The following is a 17,550-nucleotide window of genomic DNA, read 5'->3' as shown; positions in this document are numbered from 1 at the left end:
AAACTCTGCAATAGGAAGACGACTTTTAGACTTAAGTTATGACTTTAAATAGTCCAATAAACATGGAAAACAGCATCTGTTCAGTGTGAACAGACCCAGTTTAGTTAATAAGTGATAGAGTAAGTGTCTAGTAAAACTATTTGCTTTGTGACAACATCAAAAATATATCAGTATTGCTATATAGTCGTCTTTCTATTCCAGAGTTATCACTTTACCACGGATACTCACTCTACTCACCTATTAAGGGGTGTTACCTTGTTATTTAAAGAGTTAAGTTGAGAAAATAGGTGAGTTGAGACTACGTCCACAGTCCCTTCCTTTCTTTGGGTGCATTATTGAACATGACACTGGATTTTAGAATTTGTTAATGTTGCTTAGTGTACTCTCTGCATTGTCATTGTTTATTTGTTTAAACATTTATTTTATCTCGTTTCATATTATCAATTATTCGTTATCTCTTAAAGGGACTGTCAACGTATTTTTAAAGCGTAACATGCCAGATAAACAACTGTACGCTTTACCCCTTTTTGTCCGAAAAAAAAACAATTGAGGTTTGAATCATACATGTGTATTGTGCATTGTATGGTATAAATCATACATTGTGCAACCCTTAAATGAAATAGTTTCTTGAAATTTTGCGGACAGTCCCTCTAACTTGAGTTCTTCATTATCTTGAAAATAGTTTTAATCAGTGCCTGTCTTCGCTACATTTAGGTAAAGAGAAACGCCCCTCCTCACCCTAAAATTTCTAAAATAATTTTATCATTTTTCTTGTCAAAGCAGAAATTAAACGTTATAACCTAGTTTTCATAGAAATTTTAAATAGTATTCTCATTAAGGTGATGATCAGAAAAGTGTTTAGAATCCGGATTCGTTGGATTCGCAACATTTAGCTCGCTGGATCCGGATCCGCGAAAATATGCGGATTCAGGGATCCGGATCCAAGAGCAAAATATCAACCTAGAACTGCAACAAAAAAATCTTTTTCATTTAAAACTCAAATCTGAACTGTTACAAATAGAGATTATCAGAAATGGCCATGTCTTTGAATTGTTTATCAAGTTGTTGTCAACAAAAATAAGTGGAAATAAAGGAAAAATAATTTTAAAAAAATTTCTGTTAAATTAAAATCAGTAATTCTTAAATAAATGATATGACCTGGATCCGGATTCGAGTTGGACCCGGATCCGGATTCATTTTTGACCAGTGCGGATCTATGATCCTGATCCGCATCAAGATTAATTTGATCCTTACTGCAGAAAACAATGAAATAGGAAGACGACATTACAGCAACACAGACGTGTATTTGATGTAACAAAGCAAATAGTTTAAATATTAACATATAAAATCTGTAATTTAGTGAAATGGGCCTGTTTACACTGCACAATTTCTGCGTTTCATGAAAACTTCTGTCTAAAAGTCGTCTTCCTACTTAAAAGTTATCTGGTTATCAGTGTATGAATTATCAATTAATAACAATATTATTAATATATCATGAATTAGCTCAGTTTACTAATTTTGAGGGACTGAAGTCGTGATTTCAAGTGAATATACAGTGTGTCCCACATCATACTAGATCGTCAATCATCCGTCTAAATTACGATTTTTGGGACTAATAAGCCATTTTAAGAAGTATGAATCATTTTGAAAAATTGAATAAGGCTAATATAAGAATATTCTTGCGGAAAATGCTATGGTTTTCGTGTATTTTGGGTTTATTTTGGCGTTAAAACTTGGAGATAATCTAATATGATGGGACGATCTGTACTATCCTGGGTGGGACATGATAAGAATATATTAATTTGGATAAGTTAATTTACAATGTTAGTCTGTCATCATAGTTTCTTCATTTATAACAAATATCCTTCTAAATATTCTATATTTAAAAGAAAGATTACTGACAAATAAGCATAATAAACCTAACTAAATCATTTTTTTAACACATAAAAAATATTAGAATTGAACCTTTTTGTTAATAAATTATTTATTTTCTTTTGTGGTTTCTCTGCAAAAATGGCTTGCTCATTTCTTTCTTATACTGAGTAATGGAGGAAGTCAGAGACATATAACCCCTATTCGAGTCAGAAAAACAACGTTATCTTGCACCATTTTGATCAGATTAAGGTTTCAAGGGTACCGTTTCTATCTTTGCACTTAGGGTCACATATAATTACGCTTACCGTCCTTTTAATCGTTAAATATTCAGAGCTTTTCAATCAATCAGTCAAACAGTGAAATCAAGAAAAACTGCGGAATTCTTTTCGTTTTATTTCAAAATGTCGCTTAGGATTTTATTATCAGCAATAAAACTATAATTTCTAAACAGTGCTGAAAACAAAATAGAGATACACACCAGTTTCAAGAATTGAAAATTATAAATACTTGAGACCAATAATGATCGTCTTTCTATTTCACGATTTTCTGGTTCTCCCTGTAGCGACAATATCTGAATAAAATAAAGAACAAAGACGACATTTATTCCACAGATGTCTGGTTCACACTGTAGCGACAATATCTGAATAAAATAAAGAACAAAGACGACATTTATTCCACAAATGTCTGGTTCACACTGTAGGTCTTTCTACCGAAATAGGAAATTCCGTGCGAATTTCGGCAAATAAAATGAATGCAAATTTTCAATTTAGAATTATGGATAACCTAATTTTAAAAAGGATAATATGCCCCAAGGCTTTGGATTTTTTTTTGGGGGGGGGAGGGGTTAAGGTCGCGGATTTTCTTACTTTTGCACGTACTCTCCTGAATCTTACAATAAATAGTTATTATATGATGTGTAAAGTTGGATAATTTATCTTAAATAGTTGGAAGAAAATGGAGGGAAAATTTAAAAATGAAATGTTTAGGATGGGTGTCCTAACAAAGGCCGTCAAAAGTTTGGACGATGGAAATTTCGACGCTATTGTCGTCGTTGCTCCTTCAACAAAGGTTAGTGTTTTCCAATGCTTAGATGATTTTTTTATTTGATTTAAATTTTTTTTTTAAAATTGGGGCCTGATCGGTTCAAACATCTTGATGTTTAATGGATACAAAAAAAACAAGCAAAGTATATATATAGATAAATAGATTTTTTGTAGAGTTTATAATTTGTTCGTCTCAACCCCTTAAATGTGAAGGAACATAATTTCTTTAATCAATATAAAACTCATATTAGATTATTTTCCGGTTGTTATTGAGATTGCTTTTTTACTTTGTTTCAACACTAAATATTTATTTGAATCTTATAAATTGCGGTGTTTCCATCTATAGATATATATTTATATATATATATTTCCATCTATAGATATATTTATATTTGTTTGTGACAGTGCAAATTATCTACATCAAAAATATGATATCGATTTTTATCACTAAGAATACTAATTTAGTAAAAAATGAAAAGCTTAGACATTTTTCCACTGGAATTTCGTTTGCAGGGTTTAAAAATGGCACATGGCACATTGGCATCGATTTTAAGCATGTTCCAACATCATGGTTATTTACTTATTAATTTTATTAATTTAAGGGATTACCAGATCTGATAAAATCAGCTCTAGCCCCTATCCTGGCCCTGGATGCCGGAACAGAATCAAAGGTTATAAATCTGAATTATCTTTTTCCACATTTATTTCTTCTCCTTTAAAGGTCCGCGACAATTGAACAGCCTGATTCGATTCAATTTAGCTCGATTCGATTCGATTCGATTCGATTTGATTTGATTTGATTTGATTTGATTTGATTTGATTTGATTTACTTTGATTTGATTTGATTTGATTTGATCTCAAATTTCTAGTATTTAACTTAATTATATTGAATTTTAACTTAATGTGTATGTTTCAAGAAAATCTGCGAAATTTTGAAGGAAACTGATTTTTGGTGAAAGAGACATTGTTTTGTCCTGATTTTTATAGACGAATGTAAGATAATGGAGGATTGGGTCTTGCAGTATTAAATGTTTCTTGACAAACAAATTTCAACTGATTAATTTAGTTTTTTTTTAGGGCTGCACTCTTATCCCCATTTCACTGCCAGCCAAGGAAAAATCCAAAATTGAATCTTTAAAGAAATATCGGCGGGAGGGCATTTGAAAATATTTATCATACAGTGATAAATAGAAAACTCTGAAATAGAAGACAGCTTATAATCAAGTTATATCTTTAAAAAGTCCAATGAGCACGAGACACAGCAATTGTCCACTGTGCAGTGTAAACAGATCCATTAAATTAATTTAATATTAATAAGTGTGTAATAAAACTATATGTTGTTGTTAACATCAAGGTAAACTATATGTTGTTGTTAACATCAAGTAAAAGTGGCGTCTTCTTATTCCATTGTATTTAAACTATTACTGTACAAGATATTTTTGGCTTCAATAAGATCTGAGCAAAAGGATGCGCGCGCTTTTTTTCCTAAAAAAATACGATATTTATTTAAAATAAATTGAGGTGTAGAGATAATTTCTGATAATAGAAAAAAGGAAAAATCAGAGTATTTAAGAAAACTTATTCAAAAGAATATCGTGAAATTGTTTTAATGCCAACTGTTTACTGATTGTTTCCTCTCTTAACTAGTTTGTTTACTTTAAAAGGGACTGCAGGCTTAATTTCAACTGAATCCATTTACACTTTGGCAAGTCTGATTCATAGCGGTACCCTTACTTCAACAAGGTTTAAATTGTACGATTTTGAAGCGGACATAATACTCTTTAAGTGGAATTTTTATTAAAATTACGTCTACAGTCTCTTTAATGCAAGCTGTTTACTCAGATAAACTTGTTTGTTTACAGAAACCTGTTTGAACTGCTAATTAAAGGGATTGTTAATCTGATTTAGAACACCACAATTTCCTAATTTTTGATTGGGCTCAGTTTTGATCATAGATTTTAAAAGTAGGCATTATGCTTTATTTCATTTAGGTGAACAGTCTCTTTAAGGAAACTTTTGTTTATTTGGTATTTAGGCTCACCTTCGCTCATTTAAGACGAGTTTAAAGAGATTAGAGATAGTATTTTTAAGATAGTTTTATTTAGCAACTACACAGAAAGATTAATCCTTTATCTTTATTAATCTTTTATCATAAATCCTTTAAAATTAGACTAGTTTTTAGAATGAAAGTTTTATTGATTTTAATTCTTGCTGACCTGTTTTTTTATATCAATTTATTGAATAGTTTTAGGGTTATTAAGCTCTATAAGATAAAAGTTTTAAAAATATGATTTTGAATATTGAATTTTGTTTCCAGCGTCTGATCTATTCATGTACCGGTCCGGTTGACCGGGACTATGATGACCTGCGCCGGTTCCACGAGGCCGGCGCGGCAGGGGTCAAGCGCGCGTTTGGAGCTGGTGCACGCTCACCGCTTCTCATGGTGCAGGGATCTCTTCCAGGAGGGTCGGAAACTGATGTAAGATTTTTTAGTTTGTCTTTTATCTGATTTTAGCTCTGGAGACTTTTATATTGATTTTTTATTTCTCAATTCTTGTTATTAAGTATTGAGATATAGAATTAAAATGTTATGCAACAAATTTTTATCAAAACTTAACACTGGGGGTGTATATTCTTGTGGATTCAGAAAGAAAACAATTCCTGACAGGATAAATAAGAAATTAACGCTGACGTTTTTCATGATGAACTTGAAAGAGGATGAAATGAATAATTATTTGATATAATATGTAGTGCTGAGGATCCGGATCACTCAAACATTTTGACTTCAAGGATCCGGATCTTCAAAAATATGTGGATCCACGGATCCGGATCCAAGGGGCAAAATACCAACCACAACTTGCTAAAAACTTTTATCACTTAAAAGACTAATCTCCACCGTAAACTTTTGAGCGACTCTTAAAATATTCATAATCTCTGAGCGGTTAATTAAGTTTAGTTTAAGAAATAAGCAACAACAAAAATTGAAAATTAAAATTTTTGTTAAAAATCAGTATATCTTGAAGAAATATTCATGATCCGGATCCGCATTAAAATGAAATGGATCCTTAGCACCGAAAATATATATGTACTTTTATTCTGATAAATATAAATATTGTTCAGGCTGCTATGGCGGGTTTACTGGGTGGATTCTCTGCTGTTTATGTTCCTATTGAAATGAGGGAATCTGTCAAGGAGAAGGCAACGGTAAACACATTGACTGATTGGTTGGTTATTGGTTGTTTGATTGATTGATTATATAATTTATTTATTGATTAATGGTTTAGTTGAATTATTGATTGATTGATTGATTGATGGTTTAGTTGAATTATTGATTGATTGATTGATTAAGTAATTGATATATTGATTGGTGGTTTTGTTGAATGGTTGGTAGGTTGGTAGATTGATTGATGTATTAGGAAATTGATAGAATAATGGTTATGTTTAATGGTTGGTTGGTTGGTTGGTTGGATGGTTGGTTGGTTGTTGGTAGGTTGGTTGGTATTTTGTTGAATGCTTGTTTGATTGGTTGGTTGGTTAATGGATTGAATTGTTATCTAATTAATTGGTTGGATGGTTTGGTTGGATCGATGGATTGGTCTACACTTTATCCTGTATGCCCTTTTCCGTCTTGACAAATTTTGCATTTATGTCTAATGGTCGTTTTAAAATTGATGTAGAAAACATCAAAGACGGTATCAAATTTATTAAATTCTTTTAAACTCTAAAAGATAGTTATTTTGATTTCGGGAGAGAAATATTAAAAAAAATATTCCTGATTTTATTCTTTCTTAACTTGATTCACTGAAAAATTGTTGTAGAGAATACATGTTTTATCAAATCAAAGCCTGCATAAGACATTTCCAACAGCCTGATTTGATTCGTTTTCCGGTATTTTAAAACATGTAAATCCGGGATTTTAAAAAATATTAAAAAGCCGGAAAGTGATTTATTTCACGAAAAAAGAAATCGCCCGTGAATTTTTTAAAGACACTGGATAAAAAAAGGTGGGGTGGGGGGAGGGCTAAAACGTATTACTAGATCCGGGAAATCTAAATAGTGTATAAACATAACTTAGCATTGTCGTTGGAGGATAATTTTTTGCATATGAACTTAAAATTATGTACATTACTTGCATTTTTTGGTTTTTAACGAATCTGATCAAAAGTGCGCGCGCGCTTTTTGCGAAAAAATACAACATTTTTGACAATAAATCAATCTTAACTTCATTAATTGCTTAGAAGGTTGATAAACTGGGATGGTTAGGGTCTGAAGACCAACTCCTGTTTGCATCACAGATAGAAGATGGACTCATTGTCGGCAGGTTGCTTCATTTTATATTTCAGATATTTAAATTTTTACTCAAAAGTGATTCTAAGAATTAAATTTGATTATGTTTGAACCATTCCAAGTCAATGCTATTAACTATCAAAGAAAAACAATTAAAATTCTTCTTAGTTAAGTGTATGATCAAAAAGGTGGATTTAAGCGATTTTTAAATTAATATTGTGACACGAAAAGAAATTTTAAATGAATGATATTTATAATAATTCATTTTGCTTTTTGTTGTTTGATAAATAATATGATCTTTTGTTCAATGAAAAATACTGACAAACTTTTCTCAGAGACATTGGCGGGAGTGATCCTGAACGAATGGCTCCTCCGAGAGTTGAAGAATATGTTCGTGAAGTGTTCAAAGGAACTAACATCTCCATTGAAGTAAGTATATAAGTACAAAAGGACTTGGGATCTTAACATTGCGGAATAGGAAGACGACTTTAAGACAGTGGCCCTGTGATTAAATGTCATGATTCCTATTCTTTAGTTTTCTACGGGTTTACTGTATAATGAACAATGTTCTCTTTTTTCTGGGGGGGGGNAAAAAAATAATTTTTTTTTTGTGTATTTTAGGGGTCATTGGGAGTATATATTTAAAAAATGGGCTATTTATGTCCAACGAGGCCGGAGATAAAAAATCGGAGCCGACGGAGGTCACTTTTCAGAGGTTCCAAGACTCCGGAAAGAGATATCGACAATCTGACTTCATATCCTGCTCCTAACAAATTATATGAGTCTACGTTCAAAAATAGAACCGGCTGCTATTAATATTGAAAGAGATATTACAAAATGTCTTACTTGACACGGGTTCAACTATAAAGTGCCCGGCGTTCCCCATGGAATTTTAAAAATTTACACTATTTTGCCTAAGTCACCCCCGGGTACCGATGCACTTTTTAAGAAATCAGCTACATTGGTCCAGATAGCTATCTATGAAGCTATGCAATGAATGAAAAGAAATACATTGTGTGATGTGATGAATATTCAATATCTAGGTTTGATTGTTATATTGTTTTCTTCTGGCTCTGAAGAAACAGAAAAATACATTAATTGGAAGAATCAATCTGAGATGGGAAACTCTCGTGTTGGACATTTATATTCCCGATTTCTTGATTTTGATATCTACTGTGGGCACATTAGATGCAATGATGTCTGTTCATCTTCTTAATATCTGTACCTCATTTGGATTCAAATGCGCTTGTCGACGTAATAAAATATTCTTTGATTTGCTCCGATTTTATATATCTGATTAAATAAATATCCAGGTAGAGAAAGGGCAGGCCCACCTAGAGCGTGAATATCCATGTATGGCTGCTGTGAACAGGGCGGCCAGCCTGATTGACCGACATGATGCTCGGCTTATCTGGCTTACCTACAAACCTGAAGGTAGTGGTGTGTAAATAAGAAATTTAAAATGGACCCAATACAAAAAGGACATTCCTGGAGAGTAGCTTTTTGGGAAATTTATATAATCGAAATTTTTTTATTCATAAATTATACATTTAGTAGGTTAACACTCATGCTTAGGAAAACTTAACAATTTGTGAAAATTTAATACTTTTGTTTACCAGGTCAGATCAAGAAGACCGTATACCTGGTAGGAAAGGGAATCAGCTATGATACCGGTGGCGCTGATATCAAGGCCGGGGGTGTCATGGCCGGTATGTCAAGGTATGCAACACAACGCGGCAAGAATTCAACCCTTTCTGCAGATATTTAAATAATTATCGTTTAAGACTAAGCTTGTGTTCCTGGTTTGGGCACACATTTTATGATTAACGTTTTATTAACTCTTCCTCTGCCTAGAGCAAATATCAATTAAAGAACCTACTTCCAATATATTATTAAGCACGACATTAACACTACAATTAACACCATTTACTTCATTTCTAGAATTGAAAGTGTGATTAGTTCATCTTCAATTAGAACTAAACCCATTTTTGAGATTATTCAAGGTTTCCCATTTTGGCAAATCATGAATTCGAATCTAGGACGCGTTTTGATTAAACAACTTTCATAATATAATTTACAGAATAGCATGAATCTCTGAAAATAATTTTAACTTCTAAATTTGTTGAAATTTGTTTTAACATTATACTTTAAAATACGGATAGTAAACACGATTTAATTGTGAGAACAATACAATATTTATATTCGAATTTTTCAATGTCATAAGTCGGTATTACATTGTGGCCCAATTACGGGTTGGCACTTTCTTCCCCTGTTGTAATAAATATGGAATAAAACTGAAACAGAAAACAGACATAAGTAATTGGATATGCATTTCATTTCAGTGACTAGGAAGGTTTTGGTTTAACTAAATTGTGAAAACTAATGTTCCTATGTAGTTATTCAATATTCAATATTCAATATTCAATATTCAATATTCAATATTCAATATTCAATATTCAATATTCATCAATATTCAATATTCAATATTCAATATCCAATATCCAATATTCAATTTCAATATTCATTATTCAATATCCAATATCCAATTTCAATATTCAACATTCAACATTCAACATTCAACATTCAACATTCAACATTCAACATTCAACATTCAACATTCAATATTCAATATTCAATATTCAATATTCATCAAGTATATCCAAACTTATATTTACATTTTCAATATGCATGTGTCTTGGAATCTTATGATAAGCGATATTTGTCTCTTAACTTGAGAATAGAGATAGCATGATTTGGACTACCTTTCTTATCTGTTTCTATTCTGTGTCTTGGAAGAGTGATTTTCTTGTAAATCTCTCTTGATGCAATTATTTGACAGAAAAAGACAAACAAGTATTGACAAGGACTGATTCCTGTAGATATATTTATCATTAATGGGGAAAATACATTGTAATACCCCCCTCAACCTGTACCCAGGATAAATATGGTCTTCTATCCCTTCTCCTCCTCCCCTCCCCTCTGCTCCTCAAAAAGGATTTACATAATTCGTTCATTTTTCCCCTTTAACTGGAAAATTACACATAGAACTAACTTTCTTCAATCACTTATCTTTTTCTATGATGGGATTATTATCCAGGGATAAGTGTGGAGCAGCAGCTGTAGCTGGGATTATGAAAACCCTTTCCCTTGTCAAACCTAAAGTAAGTAAAAGAATGGGATGGGATGGGATGGGATGGGATGGGATGGATTATGATGGCAGGAAGGGAATGGAGTTGGGAAAAGGGGGAAGGAAAGCAAGGGTGGTGGGCCTCGGAGTATGAGAATTTAGTAAACGAATTATGAGAGAGGGAGGAGGAGTCAATTCATGAGCCCTGCACTCTGCTGTCAAACCCCACATTATACTGCTTGAGATTCATTAAAAAAGATAAATTAAAAGCATAAAACCTAAGCAGTTTAGGTTACATATAGTCTTTTTGGTATTAAGATAAAACTGAGAGTTTCAGTGAAATATTTTATCTTCTGAGATTTTACAAATACTTAAGCTTGACTGGAACAGGAAAATTTGGAGTTAAGACACGGCCCCTCCTCTCTCGGAATAGCTTTGATGTCTCATGCATTAACATTTCTGAGAAATATTTGATTTCTTGAAAATCTATCTTTGGTTTTTTCTTTGGAACATAAATAAGTTTATTTATATCAAAGTATGCATACTAACTAAACATTGTGCACTGTACATTTACAAATTCAAATCATATCAGTCTTGTGTTTAACATTTATTGTGATATATATTTATTTGGTCAAAACTTGCTCAAGTGAAATTAAATCAAAAAGTTAAATAGCTGTCCCTTCATTTTTTTTAGTGGGGTTTGTTGATAAATATTCATAACCCAGTTTTACAACATTTTTCATAAGATTGCAGTTTAAAGAACTCTTTTATGGAAACATGTATTATTCGTTGACAATCTCTTAATTGTTAAGGGAGTTATGGTGGTTGGAGCCCTCTGTATGGTGAGGAACAGTGTGGGGGAGAACTGTTATGTTTCAGACGAGATTATAACTAGCAGGGCAGGCGTAAGAATAAGGTAAAGGGTTAACAGTGTTATAAACAGATAAAAGAACTGTTTATGATGTCAGGGTCAGGTAAATTAGTAGTCACTTCTTCAAGATTGATAATGTAGTCCTAGAGCGTCCCATAGAGTCTGATTTGATTTGATAGTGTTAGAACTATGTAAAGGGTTCTTTTAATAGCGTAAAATCAGGTGTTTTTGGTGTTATTATCAGGTAAATTGGTTGTTTGCTGTTAAAGGATCAGGTAATTGGGCTGGTTATGATGTTTGATTATGTAAATGGGCTGTTTGTGGTGTTAAATTTAGACAATTGGGCTGTTTATTGTGTTTGTTAATGGTGTTAACATTAGGTAAATGGTTTATATGGTAAGAATCAGGTAATGGGGTGTGAAGTGTGTATGGTGTCAGAATTAGGTAAATGGGCTGTTTATTGTGTTATGATCGGGTAAAAGAGCTGTTTATGATGTTATGATCAGGTAAAAGAGCTGTTTATGATGTTAGGATCAGGTAAAAGAGCTGTTTATGATGTTAGGATCAGGTAAATGGTCTGTTTATGATGTTAGGATCAGGTAAATGGTCTGTTTATGATGTTAGGATCAGGTAAAGTGACTGTTTATGGTGTTAGGATCAGGTAAACCGTAAACAGGCTGTTAAGAGGAGATACATGGCCTGACTGGTTCAGGATTGATCTTATCGGTAATAATCGGACGCTACATGAAGACGGTCTGGGTTGCCCAAGCCGGGGATTCTTGCAGATCTCTTCTCTTATTACTCTTATTATGGTGTTAGAATCGGGTAAAGGGACTGTTATGGTTTGAGGATCAGGAATAAGTAACTGCTTAGTGGTATGTTAAGATTTGTTTTAAGTATCAGGGATGTAAACGTACTTCAGGGATAAGTAAAGGTACTTATCATTAAAAAAATAATAATGTTTGTATAGGATTGGTAACACTGATGCCGAAGGAAGGATGGCAATGGTTGATGTTCTCTGCAAATGCAAGGAAGAATTTTATTCAAACTATCAAAAATGTTATAATAATAATTTTGAGACACAAAAAAGTGAACATTAAAGGGAGTGACAGGCTATGTAAGGTAGTTGAACTGAGTATGCAGTGATATGGAAAACTTCTTTTGGATTCATTTGAGACATATTAAACTTGTTAAAGATCTGTAAATCCTGAGTTGGAGCGCAAATTCGACGTTCAAAACTCCTTCTTTGGGGGTGGATACGTTTTCAGAATTATTTTTCTTTCAATTATTAAATAACGACGACAAAAAATGTAAACAAAACTCTACAGTAAACTAGTTGTTTCGGAACCGGTTGAGAAAATAAAAATTAATCCTATCATTGAAAATAAGTAATCTTGTTCAATTATTAGTATCTATTTTCTTATTATTCACAAACATTTTCTGCAGATTTTCTTGAATTAATATTGAAAAGATGACATTTGAAGAATTTTAAGAAATCTGCGAATAAATTCCAAGAAAATAAGAAATTCAATATAATGGTGAAAACAAAATAATTGATTCTAGCATTGATTTATTGACAAATTTGTTTTGAGAAATATGTTCCCAACGATCTAATTAGATTACTGTATGATTTTTACTTTATTTTTCGTCGTCGTTATTTAGTAATTTAGAAAAAACTGATTCTAAAAACGTATCCACCCACAAAGTAGGAGTTTTGAACGTCGCATTTGCGCTCAAACTTAGGATTTACAGGTCTTTAAAAAGTTTAATATGTCTCAAGTGAATCCGAAAGAAGTTTTCCACAACACTGCAACTCAGTTCAACTACCTTACATAGCCGGTCACTCCCTCATGAAGAATGTTGGTTTTAATGATATTTAATACAATGTATTTGAGCAGGAATCTGCAGTTAAGCAACCGGACCCAAGTCTGTTTACCATTGCTACTCTAACTGGACATGCATGCATTGGTAATATAGCCTTGAACGTTGAATACAGTAAATGGGGATAGAGTTCCAATTCAGATAAAAAAAATTCTATTTACAAGGCCATGCCTTAAGAAGAGCCTGTGCAATTAGTGCTGACTGAATGTAGTGTGTTTATTTAATTAGTCTCATTTTGCTTTTTTTTTCAAAGTTTCGTGACATTCTGGTTTCTGGTTTCTGGACATGTATATTTCTAATATATTTATTCCTAGCTGTTGGTGATTACAGTATTGTGATGGATAACGGTCCAGCCCGTCAAGCTGGTGTTGCCCAGAGCCTTGTGGTGGCAGGAGACAAAATGGCCGATCTATTCGAGGTACAGTATTAATCTCAAACAAGGGGGGGAGTGCAGAAGTCTTCAATGGGTAATCACCGCCACCCAAATGTGTTTTGCGGCATGCACGCTCCTCAATTGGTAATCTCTACCACCACAATTGGTAATCAGACAAAAAGAGCGTAACATAAAATCGTTTATTTCTTAGAAATAAGACCATATTGACCTCTATTAATCACCCTATGGTGTACAATTTTGTTAAAGCTTTCTTTATTGCTCCTCAGTTTCAAAAATAAATCTATAAATATATGCCACCTGAAGCACTAGAAATTAATTTACGTTTTTTTAATTTAAAGTTTCTCTTCTAGAATGTTTGCGGCATTTTCCTCTGAATGTTATTGTTTTAAACTCTTTATACTCTTTTGTGAAATGTACGACTCATATGGCATTCTGTGCCCACCCCACTAGTTCTCCGCCTCTGAAGGTTAACTATTTACCTAGATCAGTACTATCCGCCGAGAGGACTGGGACTTCAATGTGGATAAGAGCGGAGAGTTTGTTTCTATACTACAGGCTAACAGTGCACCTAGTACTAGGACACCTAGGGGGCATCAGATACCTAGTGCATTCCTTCAACAGGTCATTCATTCATCAATTTATTTATTTTTTCTTTTATCCTTCATCGCTTCGTTGGTGAGAAATGATTAGTTAGTTCAATAAAAAGAGCGTAAAACCCCTAACAAGAAGTCCCAAAGCCTGGTTGCTACTTCCTTTCATCTGTTCAAGAAATCATACTTTCACAATTTAGCGTTTTATATCTATTAATTTATTCATCCTTCACCTTTTCAGCTTTCTTCTTTTTTTATAGAGGACCTCACTCCTAGGGATGTTAACGTTTTCATTCTATTTAATTGTTTTGTTATGAAAACGACCCTATTTACTAAATTTCGAAAATTACACACATTTTTGGGTCAAAATTAGTAAAATTTACGCAAATGAAATACATAAATTTTACGTAAAAAAAACGATCCCATTTTTGCGCAAAATTTTCGAATAAAATCCCGTAAAATGTACCCATTATTTTTAGTTTATTTTGCGTAAAATTGCGAATTTTTTTTAATTTTCCGAAAAAAATGCTCAAATATTTAATAAATTTCTGTAAAATTTTCTTAAATATTTTATTCAATTTTGAGAAAATTTTATCACACCTAATATTTCCAATTGTAGGGCGAAGAAGTTACTTTATCGCCCTACAACAGGGCGAAAAAGTTACTTTATCGCCCTACAACAGGGCGAAAAAGTTACTTTATCGCCCTACAACAGGGCGAAAAAGTAACTTAATCACCCTCTGAACATGCCATGTGTCTCATCATCATGGATCAGTAAGGTTTCAAGTTTCAGACAGGAAACTTGTCAATCATACTACAGAAATGATCCTGTGAAGTATAATCTTAATTGTAAACAACTTGCTCTGAGCATTTAAAGATTCAACCCCCCTCCCGATTCTGTGAGTATATTCACAAGGATGCAATTGAAAAAAATATCAAACAGATAATTAAGTTTATTAAAGCTTTATGTAAATTAGAAAATTTTATGATGAAAAATTTGTAAAAACGTAAGTACATAGATTTTAAACTTGCACTTCTAGAGCCATCTAGTGGCATTTAATGTAGTTTCATAAATGAAAGTATTTTCATTTTAATCTCAAACAAACTAGAAAAAGTAAATATCCCGGTAAAAACTTTTTCGCACTTAATACCCATTACAGTGACATAAATAGATATTAAAACTTTCGGTTTTACGTGAAAATGTTAGTAAATTTTACGTGAAAATGTTAGTAAATTTTACGTAAAAATGTTAGTAAATTTTACGAGAAATTTCCGAACAATTTTTCCAAAATTTTACGCAATTAGATATTGGTATATTTTACGTATTTTTCGAGAAATTTACCTAAAGTACGAACATTTTTCGGATTTGAGTACGAGTATTTTACGAAAAATAGGGGTATTTACGCACCGTTGGTGAAATACGAAATTTGGTAAATAGGGGACGACGAAAAATCGAAAATGAAACAATCTTTATTATAAAGTTCGTCATTTCGTTGACGATCGTTAACGAGAGCTCTTCGTTAACGATTGTAAACGACGACCCTTTGTTAACGATCGTTAACATAATTGTCAATAAATTTTTGTTTTACAAAAACGATCTTTTTTCAAAAGCGATCGTTTTCAAAAGCGATCGTTTTCTAAAACGATCGTTATTCGTTTTCTAAAAGTTTAAAACGAGTGGGTCGTTTTTAAAAACGATTGAAAAACGAAACAAAAACGATCGTTTTCAAAACGATGAACAACCCTTCTCACTTCAGTCTTGTTTTATTAAAGTCATTTCAAGTTTGGAGTTTGGAAGTGTCTTGTTGAATTTTTAAATATTTTTTGTTGTACAAATATTTTTTCAGGTTTCTGGATTGGATAAACATCAGTTAAAGGATGAAACTCCTCTTAAATATTCCCACATTGATATTGCAGCATCCGCAGGTTATTATTATATTAAAATTACAGCATCCGCAAGTTTTTTTCATTAATATTGCAACATCCACAGACAATTCTTTTTAATGTAATTTTTCTGTTTTTTGTATTGAATTTTTTTTTACCTCTTATACTTGATGGTTTTATTTTTGTGTTTTTGTATTGAATATTTTTTACCTCTTTTACTTGATGGTGTTATTTTTGTGTTTAGGGGATCTGCCTGATCCTACTACAGGCCGACCTGTTGCTGCACTTGTCAAGTACATCATTGAGTAGGTTCTTGGGGTTCCAGGTGTCTGGGAGTACAAGATGTACTGATGGTAGACACTTAAGGAAACAAGAGAAAATGAAATGTATGTTAAAATACTAAAATAATTATAATATCATTATCATCATATAATATCAATATCATAACTATTATTCTTCCTTCTCCACCTCCTCATCCTCCTCATCCTCCTCATCCTCCTTATCCTCCTCATTCTCCTCTTTCTCCTCTTCATCCTCCGAATCCTTCTTAGAACAAGCATCATTACTATCAGGTTGCTTCTACATCCTCCTCCTCATCTTGTACTTGCGTGGTTTTCTGGGATAGTTAATCTTCTTCAAGAATTTGACTGAAAACGTTAGAGTTAAATTCATTAATTAAAATTGGTATTCTTAATTGTTTTATTTATGTTTTCTTAGGTGATTCAAGATAGTGTGCTGCGATTTGAAAATGTGATTATTTAAAATTGTATTTTTCCACTTTTTTAAACAAATTGTTTTTATTTTGTAAATTTCAAATAAATTTTTACTTTATATAGTTTGCTATGGAATTGCTATGGAATTTGATCTGCACAGAATCTAATCTATAGTAGTGGAGCTTTTGTGGCCCTGTTAAAAAAATAATATTACATTCCTACTTAATTCGGAAAAGTGTGATAATTGATTTAAAGCTTTATTTTCAATTAATAATTATCATTTTATATTCAAATTGTTTCCAAGAATTGAATTGCTCTAAAATGAGTAAAATTTGAAACTATAAAATTAGATCTAAAACAGTTGGGGCACTTCCTCGCACTAGAAACTGATTACATTAGAGGAAGCAATTTTTGCGGAAGGGAGCGCAAAATTTTGCTTTCATAACGCTTTAGTTTTGCGTGAAAAAATACAGCCCTTTGCGCGATTTATTTATTTCTTACAAAATTGCGCTAAAATATAACCGTCTTAATTTAAAAAATCTAAACCGCGTCGTTGAATTTTTAATTGAGGATACTGATATTTCATCAAGTGCAGTTATCCTTATATTTTGTTTCAGATCCTGAAATTTCATAATGCCAGTGGTAGAAGGAATAATAGTGTTGAACAAACCAAAAAGTGTTTTAAATATGTGGGGTTTTAGCTGACAAAAATTGTTCTATAAAAGTAAAAAAAAAAAAACTCAGTCTAACTTTACTGGGCTCACTTATTTTTGAATTTGTATACCTCTAAACTAAATACTTAAGGTTTCAAAATAAATTTCAAATAGTACATTAGAAAAAATGGTTAAAAAAGAATATTATTTTATAGAACATTATAATGCAGCA

At 32.3% G+C, this 17,550-nt stretch overlaps 1 protein-coding gene and 1 non-coding gene across 2 annotated transcripts; one reads left to right on the top strand and one right to left on the bottom strand.

Moving 5' to 3' along the window:
- The first annotated feature begins 694 nt into the window (after nucleotides 1-694).
- LOC111699816 (putative aminopeptidase W07G4.4) lies at nucleotides 695-16,337 on the top strand. Its single transcript, XM_023470551.1, has 18 exons — nucleotides 695-714; nucleotides 2,862-2,943; nucleotides 3,521-3,589; nucleotides 3,996-4,031; nucleotides 5,236-5,397; nucleotides 6,039-6,122; nucleotides 7,157-7,239; nucleotides 7,541-7,634; nucleotides 8,519-8,639; nucleotides 8,825-8,924; nucleotides 10,303-10,366; nucleotides 11,145-11,248; nucleotides 12,174-12,234; nucleotides 13,102-13,171; nucleotides 13,399-13,502; nucleotides 13,962-14,099; nucleotides 15,916-15,994; nucleotides 16,197-16,337. Exons 2-18 carry the CDS (start codon nucleotides 2,863-2,865, stop codon nucleotides 16,259-16,261), a joined length of 1,515 nt encoding a protein of 504 aa, XP_023326319.1. The 5' UTR covers nucleotides 695-714; nucleotide 2,862; the 3' UTR covers nucleotides 16,262-16,337.
- Nucleotides 14,708-14,913, bottom strand: LOC111699820 (small nucleolar RNA U3). The gene has a single exon (XR_002764829.1). It is a non-coding gene; the product is annotated as a small nucleolar RNA U3 (small nucleolar RNA).
- Nucleotides 16,338-17,550: the final 1,213 nt, after the last annotated feature.

The sequence above is a fragment of the Eurytemora carolleeae genome, unplaced genomic scaffold (genome assembly GCF_000591075.1).
Source record: "Eurytemora carolleeae unplaced genomic scaffold, Eaff_2.0 scaffold61, whole genome shotgun sequence".
Classification (NCBI taxonomy): Eukaryota; Metazoa; Arthropoda; class Copepoda; order Calanoida; family Temoridae; genus Eurytemora; species Eurytemora carolleeae.
Note: the sequence above shows the minus strand (reverse complement) of the source record. Positions and strands in the feature narration are given on the sequence as shown.